The 11550-nt window shown below is 45.8% G+C and overlaps 1 protein-coding gene across 1 annotated transcript; it reads right to left on the reverse strand.

Moving 5' to 3' along the window:
* Positions 1-417: 417 nt before the first annotated feature.
* On the reverse strand, positions 418-11545 carry PRDX3 (peroxiredoxin 3). Its single transcript, XM_004050178.4, has 7 exons — positions 11473-11545; positions 9728-9860; positions 7154-7295; positions 6441-6576; positions 5084-5187; positions 1885-2050; positions 418-1244 (listed from the first exon to the last, which is right to left on the reverse strand). The coding sequence occupies exons 1-7, from the start codon at positions 11506-11508 to the stop codon at positions 1191-1193; spliced, it is 771 nt and encodes a 256-aa protein (XP_004050226.1). The 5' UTR covers positions 11509-11545; the 3' UTR covers positions 418-1190.
* Positions 11546-11550: the final 5 nt, after the last annotated feature.

The raw sequence follows: 11550 nt of genomic DNA on the forward strand, positions 1-11550 counted from the left end.
CAATGAGAAAATTGATCCAGAGAGGCTCTCCCTTAAGGCCTTCCTTGACAACCCCATCTAGAACACCTACAACTCCGCTTCAGCAGTTTCACTCCACATTATTTTCCTTCCAAACACTCTACTTTTACTACATGTATGAGGTGTTTCCCCTCTAGGATGTAAGAGCTTAAAAGCAGGGGTTTGTCCGTTGTTCGCTCTTGTGCCTGGAAAACAGCACCTGGTGCGGGGTAGGCACTCAACGATTTACTGAAACAACGAGAAAATGTTTCCCTATCTGTCTTGCCCCTAAACCGAGTTCCATGAGGGCGGAACCAGCATCTTATTCTCTTTGTGGCCCCTGAGGTAAATGCTCAATAAATGTTTGTTGATAATCTGAGAAGGAAAGGAGAGCCCAAAATAAGCTGATCCAACAGTTAATGGTGGTAAAATGCAAATGTTTTAAAATATGTTTATTTTGTACGTTTTACAATGAATATTTCAGCAAAGAAAATAATTATAATTTCAAAATGCAATCCCTGGATTTGATAAATATCCTTTATAATCGACTACACTAATCAATATCTAGAAATATACATAGACAAAGTTAGCTAATGAATAAAATAAAATGACTACATAAACTCAATTTCAGGGATGAGGGATCATGCATGATCAGTTAAGTCACTCTGCCACTTTTTAAAATAATACGATTCACATTTGCTTCAATCACATAAACATTCATTGCAGGAGTTAGACGGCTAATCATTGAAAATTATGATCTTTGTTAGCTTAAAAGAAAATTCAGTTTAATACAAAGACATTCAAGATGAAAATTTCAGGACCGTTGATCAGAAGCTTTCAATGTGTGTTGCTCTACTTTATTATAGGCAAGATTCAAGTAAGGCTAAGAAAGAAGAGTGTTTCCATTGAGACATGATCTAAGAATAGCCTTCTATAGAGGCAAATTATGTTCTGTAGAAACTAGCTAGCCAGCCACCAAGATGTTACCAATAAAGGATTCCTTGTACTAGCAACTAACCATGTTTAAAAGGTCTTAGCCAGAATTACAAAAACAAAACATTTAGAGTAATACTTATGAATACAAGCATAATTGGTTCCTTGCCTTCTACAAATAACCATCTTGAAAATGATAAAAGCAGGTTTCAACTGTGGTTCTTCTCTCGGTTGAGAAGGTGCAGATACACATGGGTGATCTACTGATTTACCTTCTGAAAGTACTCTTTGGAAGCAGCTGGACTTGGCTTGATCTGAAAATACAAAAGCTTAATTAGGTAACTGTGACTTTACCATAATAACAGTCCCAAAAGTGAGTGGCAAACTCCCAATTTTTAACCTAAAGTTCTTTAAACTTTTAAAGATTTCCCTTTAAAACATAAAGATGAAAGTTTCATTAACGCCTGCCTGTCTCTAGGCCGGGCACGGTGGCTCACGCCAGTAATCCCAGCACTCTGGGAGGCCAAGGCAGGTGGATCACGAGGTCAGGAGATCCAGACCACCCTGGCTAACACGGTGAAACCCCGTCTCTACTAAAATACAAAAAATTAGCCGTGGTGGTGGGCGCCCTGTAGTCCCAGCTACTCAGGAGGCTGAGGCAGGACAATGGCGTGAACCCAGGAGGCGGAGCTTGCAGTGAGCTGAGAGAGCGCCACTACACTCCAGCCTGGGCGAGAGCAAGACTCCGTCTCAAAAAAAAAAAGGCCTGCCTGTCTCTGATAATTGGTTCCTGGCTCCCCACCCCACCCCCTCTACCCCACAGCAGCTTCACCCATTTGCACATCATCTGCACGCTTGCTCCAAGAGTGGGCTCCCTTTTGTGGATATTTCAGGTCAATAGCTCTCGAGGCTGAGAGAACATGGACCTCACTGCTTTTGGAGAAAAAAACCTACCGTAGGAGAATCCGGTGTCCAGTTCGCTGGGCAGACTTCTCCATGTGTTTCTACATACTGGAACGCCTTCACCAAGCGGAGGGTTTCTTCCACGCTTCGGCCCACTGGGAGATCATTGACGCTCAAGTGCTTGATGACTCCATTGGGGTCAATTATGAAGAGACCTCTGCATTATCATTTATCCTCATCAGTGCCTCAACAGTACCAGAACTAGAACAGTCTAACTTCTTCCCTTTTAGGTCTTTAATTCTCCTTTTAATAAAATATTTATTAAGCGTAATCATATGCTTAAAGGTGGGGTTTTCACTGTTGTGCAAAAAACTTATCATCTCTTACTGATGACAGATGCTTTAACAAAGGCAGTACTGGACCAGTCACCATAAAACATGCAGTATGGTCGCACTTACAAGTTCACATAGTGCCCTGAATGTTACACAGTATCGGAAAGTCACTGAACTAGAGAGAGCAAAGACTATTAGTGACTTGGCAAGCATTCTTTGAGCTGCTGTATCACATCTTGGCAAGAAACTTATAGGCAAATGGGAAGAGACAGAGGTGTATGTTATCTAGGTTCAACAACTGTTTATTATGAATGAATTATTGGGTAAATGGGGGGAAATCCCATGGGAAAAATCTTCACAGAAAGAATGTACAGGCTCTAAGTCTATGCAAAACAGAAAACCATGCCCATCACTTTTAATCATGTAGCAGCATGTAATGAGATGAACCACGCTACCACAGTGGTCTGTGTTTATCTTCTGTGTTGGTGTTACTGTGACAGATGCAGATATGTTTAGCCTAGAAGTTTTTTTGGTTGTTTGGTTTAAATATAGGGTCTCACTATATTGCCCACGCTGGAGTGCAGTGCTCTTCTCAGGTGTGATCACAGCAGGCTGCAGCCTCGAACTTCTGGCTCAACTGATCCTCCCACCTCAGACTCCCAAGTAGCGTGACTATAGGTGTGTGTCACTGTGTCCGGTTATTTAACCTACAGGTTTTAACAGTCTGTCTTAAAAGGATGTGGAAATTTCAGGTATCAATCACTCATGGAAAAGGCAGGTTAGAGAAAACTCAGGGTAAAAGATGCTTCTCCCTCCCTGGGTCAGGCACTGGGGGCCTGGGGTTTGAGGTGAAACTGTTCCCAGAGGGTGCAGCCAGCTGAAGTCCACCAATAGAAGGTGAGGCAGAGCTGGGACAGAGCAGGGCCCATAGACTCCCAAAGTCTTTATCTTATAAGCCAGACTCAGCTTCTCTCTCTTGTTAATCTCAATATTAAAACGGGTACGGAGGTAACTGCAAAATTATTGAGTTCTCATAGGGAAAGGGACCGTAGGAGAAAAACAGCCAGTACCCTTTCTCTGGCCATTGCCAATTCTGAAAGACCTAGGCATTCGTTTGATAATCTCTTTAAAGTTAAAAAAAAAAAAAAAATGGTCTGCCAGGTGCGGTGGCTCATGCCTGTAATCCCAGCACTTTTGAGAGGCCGAGGCAGGCAGATCACGAAGTCAAGAGTTTTGAGACCAGCCTGGCCAACATGGTGAAACCCCATCTCTACTAAGAATACAAAAATTGGCCGGGCGTGGTGGCGTGTGCCTGTAATCCCAGCTACTCGGGAGGCTGAGGCAGAACTGCTTGAACCCGGGAGGTGGAGGTTGCAGTGAGCCGAGATCGCGCCACTGCACTCCAGCCTGGGTGATAAAGCAAGACACCGTCTCGAAAAGAAAAGAAAAAAAAAAAAAAGAGAGGAAAAAAAGGCCCAAACTCTAAGATGCCACTCAGCGCTAAAATCCAAGGTGTAACCCAAGAAAGAGCAGGCCAGAGGTCACCTACAAGAGAGGCAGGTGAGCTGGCTTTGTTTGTTTGTTTGCTTTTGAGATGGAGTCTTGCTCTGTCGCCCAGGATGGAGTGCAGTGGCGCGATCTCAGCTCACTGCAAGCTCCGCCTCCCGGGTTCACGCCATTCTCCTGCCTCAGCCTCCCGAGTAGCTGGGACTACAGGCGCCCACCACCACGCCCAGCTAATTTTTTGTATTTTTAGTAGAGACGGGGTTTCACCATGTTGACCAGGATGGTCTCGATCTCTTCACCTGGTGATCCACCCGCCTCGGCCTCCCAAAGTGCTGGCATTACAGGCCTGAGCCACCGCACCCAGCCAGGTGAGCTGGCTTTAAGCTGACCAGCCCCCAGCAAAACTGTGAGGCACAGCACATCAAAGGGGGATCCCCTCTCTTCCTTCCTGGAGGTCAAGTTCTGCCCTATCCCTCCTTCACTCCTATTCTCAACAGACTTCAAGATGCCAATTCTAAGACCCAAGTTCTCATCCCTCCCAGGAAGGTTATGTTTGAATGTGGGGCTGCTGAGGACTGAAAGCTTTTCACACTCAAAGGAATAAAGGTTTAATAAGGGACTGAATACAGATAGAAATGATGTTCTGGGGCAGAAATCCTAACAACTGCTGCCAGTAACTATGCTAAAAACTCTAGCTGTGTCACTATTTAATCCTCACACCCACCTGTGAGGTACCGCCTCATTTTAGTTATGGGAAAACTGGGGCTCAACAAGGTTAAATCAAATCAGTTGCCCAAAGTCACACAGCTATTAAGTAGCTGAGTTAAAAAAAAAAGAAAAACTCAAACCAAGGATTGTTTGGTTCCAGGGCTGAAGATGGTCACCATTCCAAGAGACTACCTCTTACCCTGCTAGTCCCCCCTTCTGCAAAGAGTCTGATGGCTTCAATGTCAGGTGTGTGTCCCCATGGAAGTGGCTCCCACATAGTTAGGGAGTATGGAGCAGTGTGGCCTCAAGACGCAGACAGCCTTCTTCAGAAAGAGACCCAAGGTGGTGGAGGGGACATGCATGTCTCAGCATTTCTGAGAGACCGCCAACCCGTGCAGGAGGCATTTTATCAGTGTTTATTAAAGACTAAAATTAAGGATTGATTATTATAAATTTTAATTCTTTTTAATATAATAGGGATGAGGTCTCACTATGTTGCCCAGGCTGGTCTTGAACTTCTGAACTCAAGTGATCTTCCCGCCTTGGCCTCCCAAAGTGCTACGATTACAGGCACGAGCCACCATGCCCAGCCAGGATCTTCTGGTTTTAAAAATGCTTTACCAAGGTCTACATAAATCCCATAAGAAGTAGAATGATACTAAACATGAAAAATAATCTTAAGTTCATCAGAAACAGGATCTTACCTTAGTGCAAGACCAGAACCTTCTAACAGCACACCGTAGTCTCGGGAAATCTGCTTAGTTAAGTCTGACAAGAGTGCGATGTTCATGTGGCCCAATCCACCATTCTAATCAAAATGCAAACATGACTGTTAGAATGTGTGGCCTCACAACATTCTTGACCACGTACCACAATGTTTGAGACCAACAATAACGGCGATAGGTAACAGTAATTCAACAACGGGCCAAGCACTGCTTACTCTATTAACCTCCTGCCTCCTCGAAACCACCCTGGAGAAGACACTATCAAAATGAGGAAACTGAGGCAAGAAAAATCTAAGTAACTTGTTCCAGGTCACAGCTAGAAAGAAGCAGAAGGAAAATTTACACCCGGCTAATACTACAGACCTTTTCCAATTTTTTTTTTAAGACACAGAGTCTCACTGTCACCAGGCTGGAATGCAGTGATGCGATCACAGCTCACAGCAGCCTCAAACTCCTGGGCTCATGCAATCATCCTACCCCAGTCTCCTGAGTAGCTGGGACTACAGATGCTTTTTCTAATTCTTTATTATTTTATTTATTTATTTATTTATTTATTTTGAGATGGAGTCTCGCTCTGTCGCCCAGGCTGGAGTGCAGTGGTGCGATCTTGGCTCATGGCAACCACCGCCTCCTGGGTTCAAGCGATTCTCCCGCCTCAGCCTCCCAAGTAGCTGGGACTACAGGCGCCCGCCACCACACTTGGCTAATTTTTTTTATTTTTAGTAGAGATGGGGTTTCACCGTGTTAGCCAGGATGGTCTCGATCTCCTGACTTTGTGATCCACCTGTCTCGGCCTCTCAAAGTGCTGGGATTACAGGCGTGAGCCACCACGCCCGGCTGCTTTTTCTAATTCTTAAAGCATTCTTTTAAAGACTAATTTTCTCATACATAGACATGGAAGAGTAATAATAAAAAAAATACCTTGAGTAGGCCAGGTGTAGTAGCTCATGCCTGTAATTCCAGCACTTTGGGAGGCCAAGGTGGGCGGATCACCTGAGGTCAGGAGTTCGAGACCAGTGTGACCAACATGGAGACACCCCATCTCTACTAAAAATACAAAATTAGCCAGGGGTGGTGACACATGCCTGTAATCCCAGCTACTCGGGAAGCTGAGGCAGGAGAATCGCTTGAACCCAGGTGGCGGAGGTTGCAATGAGCCAAGATTGTGCCATTGCACTCCAGCCTGGGCAACAAGAGTGAAGCTCCGTCTCAAAAAAAAAAAAAAAAAAACCCAACCCTTGCGTAATTTGATCTTGATAGTCCAGCAGCATAGCTAGAAATTTAGATTCTTCCAAGCAAGTTTGTAAGAGCAAAAGCTAGGGGTACAATGCTATACCTTTCTTGGTGTATTTATCCAGGCAAGATGGCTAAAGTGGGAATCCACTGAGACTGCGACAACTTCACAGTTCACGTCGTGAAATTCGTTAGCTTTGTCACTAAAAGCAACAATTTCTGTAGGACACACAAAGGTGCTGGAAAAAAAGGATAGAAATTCTCATTAGAGCATTTAAAAACAAGGATTTTAACAATTAGTGGTCTAATAACTAGTTCAACTTGCTAAGGGTAAAAAAGGCAAAATGGTTTACCATCCTCACTGGACTATAGTGTTGTGCTGGCAAAAGTACTACTACCTCCCCTCACCTTTTTATTTCAGGAATTGTATCAAAAAATGGGGAAAAGGAACACATATTTTAAGAAAAAAAAATTACAGTTCAATAAGTTGCTTTTTTGAAAAAAATCATTTTATTATGCCTACTTTTCTCATTTTTCCCCAGACCAGTGAAAACTTTTTCATAGACTGGCTTAGGGAAGCAGTGCTCCAGAGCACAGAGGCGTACTATAAAGCAAGCTGTCCTATCCCACCCCCGAAGTTTATCACTTGTAAACAAGCTACAGATCCCAGCTGTAATCAACAAGGCCATCAGTGATAAAGGGTCAGAAAGAATCCTTCCTTTCACAAGAGTATCTAGGGATAGACAATTCAGTGCGGGAACAGGATATGTGCTTGCTCTCAGAATGACACGAAAGCATCATAGAAATTACACTTACAAATCCAAAGGATAGAAGAAAAGCACCAAATATTTCCCCTTAAAGTCATCAAGGCTTAGGTCTTTGAACTCTCCATTGACAACGGCTGTACCCTTAAAATAGGGTGCATGCTGGGTGACAGCAGGTGCATGGCATGAGGAACCTGAAAAAAAACCCACACTCATATGGAGTTCATCATTTGCTATGTCAAGCACCTATGATTTTATTTAAACTTCTCATGATAATTAATTAGTAGTATAAAGTGCTTAGTATAAATCAAAACATTCGGTTCAACTGTACATCTTAGGCACAGTCATCCTTTGCCACCTGTTGGGGGATTGGTTTTAGGATATCGAAATCTACAAATGCTCAAGTCTCTTACATAAAGTGGTGATTTGCATATAATCTACACACACCCTCCAGTATACTTAGATCATCTCTAGATTACTCATAATACCTAATACGACGTAAATGCTACGTAAATAGTCGTTAAGCTGTATTGTTTAGGGAATGACAAGAAAAAAGACTTTGTGTTCAGTATAGACACAACCATCCATTTTTCCCTCCCAATATTTTCGATTCAACCAACCACAGATGCAGAACCCAGATACAGAGGGCCAACTGTAATTTCTCCTTCTATAGTTTTAGATTGTGCACAAATTCAATTCCAAGTGCTATGGAAACTAAAAAGAGGAAGACAAAGTAGGGATAGAATTAAGGAAGACATGAGACTAGAGATGGATTTTAAATATCGTTCAGATTTTGTCAAGTCTAGATGGGATGGGGCAGATGGCATGTAGGAAACAGCAGGAAGGAAGACAGGACATGTGTGTGGAGCAGCGTGTGGCAGTCTAATGAGAACAGAGAGTGTCTAAGGGTACGGAGTGAAGAGCAGGCAGCAGGCAGGAATGGTTGAAGGCCATGTTGCAACAGTCCTTAAATACTAGGCTGCTGGGTCTTCTTAACAGGAAAGATAACAGAGTCAAGGGCGGAGTCTCGCTCTGTTCACCCAGGCTGGAGTGCAGTGGCACCATCTCAGCTCACTGCAAGCTCTGCCTCCTGGGTTCACGCCATTCTCCGGCCTCAGCCTCCTGAGTAGCTGGGACTACAGGCGCCCGCCACCCCGCCCGGCTAATTTTTTGTATTTTTAGTAGAGAGGGGGTTTCACCATGTTAGCCAGGATGGTCTCGATCTCCTGACCTCGTGATCTGCCAGCCTCGGCCTCCCAAAGCGCTGGGATTACAGGTGTGAGCCACCGTGCCTGGCTGAGATGGGGGTTTTTAGGAAGATTAGTCTGGCAGGAGGGAAAGAGGAGCAGGAGGAAGGGGGAGACATGTTAGGAGGTGGTTTCAGTGATTTTTTTTTTTTTTTTGAGACAGAGTTTCGCTCTGTCACCTAGGCTGGAGTGTAGTGGCATGGTCTTGGCTCACTGCAACCTCCGCCTCCCAGGTTCAACAATTCTCCTGCCTCAGCCTCCCGAGTAGCTGGGATTCCAGGAGCACACCACCACACCCGGCTTATTTTTTTTTAGTATTTTTAGTAGAGACGGAATTTCACCAGGTTGGCCAGGATGGTCTTGAACTCCTGACCTCAAGTAATTCGCCTGCCTTGGCCTCTCAAAGTGCTGGGATTACAGCTGTGAGCCACTGTGCCCAGCCTCGATTTCAGTGATCTTAGACGTATTGAGGGGAGGGATGGGGCAGAAAGAACAGAAAGGAATGGATGCAAGAGATGTGTCAAAACTGAAAAGGACTTGCTTCTACCCAGGAATGAGGGACAGAGTAGTTCCAATGTCAAAATGCCTGACACTGCCATGAACAGAAACAGGAGGAGCTGCTGGGGATGAGGATTTGGAACCAGAGGAGTAAAGTTTTAAGCCTGTGGTATCACATCACTACTAGAAATATTTTAAAGCTCCAGGGTAGTAAAATTGAGAAACCTCTTAGAACATTTTGCCCACAAACAAAGGCTTTACTAAAGTATATCCCCCCCAAACCATTACATATTAAATACGTGCTTTTTCAAAGGCTAGTCAAATCTAGACAAGGTATTTTCAAATTCCACTCATTATCTGAGGCTGATCTTAGCAAAGCCCATATCCTAGAGAAGGGAGTGTAAATCTCAAGAAACAGCTAAATTTCACTCAGATTACAGATACCATTAGACAGGTCTGGTTCCTAAGTGGCCAGCTGGGGCCAGTACACAGGTTTGAATCTTAGAGCAGCTGCCCTCTCAGGTCCCCACAGGCTGCCCACCACTCACAGCTCTTCAGACACACTAGACTCAGAAGGCATCTGAGCTCCCAGTAACACCCTCCTCAACACAGTGGATTAGAAGCTCTGACAACCAACATGGAAATGTGACAAGGGCAGTTTGCCTCAGTGATTCTCAACCCTGGCTGCACGTTAGAATCACCCGGCACATCCTGGTCTCACCCCAGAGACTAACTTGTCTGGGGTGGGACGGGGGCAGTGCTGTGTTCCTGAAAGCTCCCAGGTGACTCTAACGTTTGGCCAGGGTTCAGAGCCCCTGTCCAGAGACGATGGTTCATTTTTCCTTTACCTGGCTCCAGCCAAGACATGACATAACACTTACTGGTGCTGAATAATTTTGCTTGACTGGAACCAGAACACAATAAGTTTGTCAAGCTTGTTCTTCCACATGCAGCAGGCCTGAGGGCTGCAGTGGCAGAAATGCCCCAAGGAATGGCACTCACATGTCGGGCAACCTGGAAAGAGAAACTTTTTATTAGAAAGTTTTCCTGGACTGGTGACTGAAGGCTGAAAGGGCATCGTGCCAACGGTGTTTTCAGCTGTCCCTGTTCCTGTGAACCAAATAGCAAACCCCAAATTCTAAGAGCATGGATTGGATCTGCATGTTCTTAACACTCCCTTCTGCTTCCTTCTCTTAGGAGACTGGAAGGTGGAGAGGAACTATGAGAACACAAAGACCGGCTGGGCGCGGTTGCTCACACCTGTAATCCCAGCACTTTGGGAGGCCAAGACGGGTTGATCACCAGGTCAGGAGTTCGAGACCAGCCTGGCCAAGATGGTGAAACTCCATCTCTACTAAAAACACAAAATTTAGCCAGGCAGCGGTGGCAGGCACCTGTAATCCCAGCTGCTTGGGAGGCTGAGGCAGGAGAATTGCCTGAACCCGGGAAGCAGAGGTTGCAGAGCCGAGATCGCGCCATTGGACTCTAACCTGGGCGACAGAGCAATACTCCGTCTCAAAAAAGAAAAAAAAAAAAAAATCAGAAACTCCATGCGCTTAAAGCAACACAGGGTTCAGAAGCCAGGGAACTTGCGCAGGCTTTTCCCAGCACTATCTGCTGAGTATGTTCTACCATTTCAAGGTTTTCCTTAGAAAAACAAGGCCGCTCCAGCACCAGCGACAAGTAAACAAGAAGAGCCAAATTCAGCCTCTGGGAGTCTGTTAAAGGCTCAAGGGACATGTTTACTCAACCTTTTTTTTTTTTTTTTGAAACAGAGTCTCGTTCTTTTACCCAGGCTAGAGTGCAGTGGCGCGATCTCGGCTCACTGCAGTCTCGACCTCCTGGGCTCAAGTGATCCTCCCACCTTAGCCTCCCCAGGAGCACTGACCACCATGCCCGGCTGTTTTTTTTTTTTAGAGACAAGGTCTCACTATTATTTTCCAGGCTGGTCTCAAACTCCTGGGCTCAAGTGATCTGCTCGCCTCAGCCTCCCAAAGTGCTGGGATTACAGGCGTGAGCCACCGCACTCTGCCGGTTTGCTCAACTTTAATGTTCAAAATGACTCAGGAGAACGAAAGGGGCTGTGTTGAACCCCACCAGAGAAAGCCGTGTACCAAAAGAGCACGACGCATTGCCCACAGTTAAGCAGGAAACAGCAGCAGAAACACGCGGGAGTGGGATTGGGAGGGAAAGCCTTTGTGAGTTTTTTAGCACTTTGCGCGTTTTTATCCAGTATTTAAGGGGCTGTTCACAGCAACGCCTTGATGTAGGCATCATTCTTTCCATCTTAAGTACACAGTCTGAGAAAGCCGAAGGCGCTTGCCCAAGATCACAGGGTCGGTGGCAGAATCAGGGCCAGGACCTTAAGTGGAGATGGGCCTGGGGACCGGGGACGCCGAAAGAGGAGGGACTCGGGGAAGAGACCGCGAGGATGGAGTGGGGAAGGGCGGTTCTGCGCAGGCGCATGGAACCTTCCCGGAGGGAGGCCTCTGGGTCCGTTACCCGCGGAAACCCCTCTAAGAAGGGCGAATGGCCCTCATGCCCAGAAGCGCGGGGTCCTGTCTGAGAAGCACGTTCCCGGAGCCACCAGTGTCTCCACGCCTGTCCCCAGCCGACAGCCACTCACCGACGCTCGGAGCAACCGTCCTACAGCAGCCGCCATTTTCAGCGCACTCGGGAGCAACGGGGCGGGCAGAGACGCAGG

Source organism: Gorilla gorilla, chromosome 8 (assembly GCF_029281585.2).
Source record: "Gorilla gorilla gorilla isolate KB3781 chromosome 8, NHGRI_mGorGor1-v2.1_pri, whole genome shotgun sequence".
Lineage (NCBI taxonomy): Eukaryota > Metazoa > Chordata > Mammalia > Primates > Hominidae > Gorilla > Gorilla gorilla.

What these genes read in the sequence shown, in the direction of transcription:
- PRDX3 (XM_004050178.4), bottom strand. Translation starts at nt 11,508, where the DNA reads ATGGCGGCTGCTGTAGGACGGTTGCTCCGAGCGTCG. An exon ending in GGATAAATACACCAAGAAAG is followed by an intron (nt 5,188 to 6,440) that starts GTATAGCATTGT and finishes CATTTTGATTAG; the next exon opens with AATGGTGGATTGGGCCACAT. An exon ending in GGACACCGGATTCTCCTACG is followed by an intron (nt 1,245 to 1,884) that starts GTAGGTTTTTTT and finishes TTGTATTTTCAG; the next exon opens with ATCAAGCCAAGTCCAGCTGC.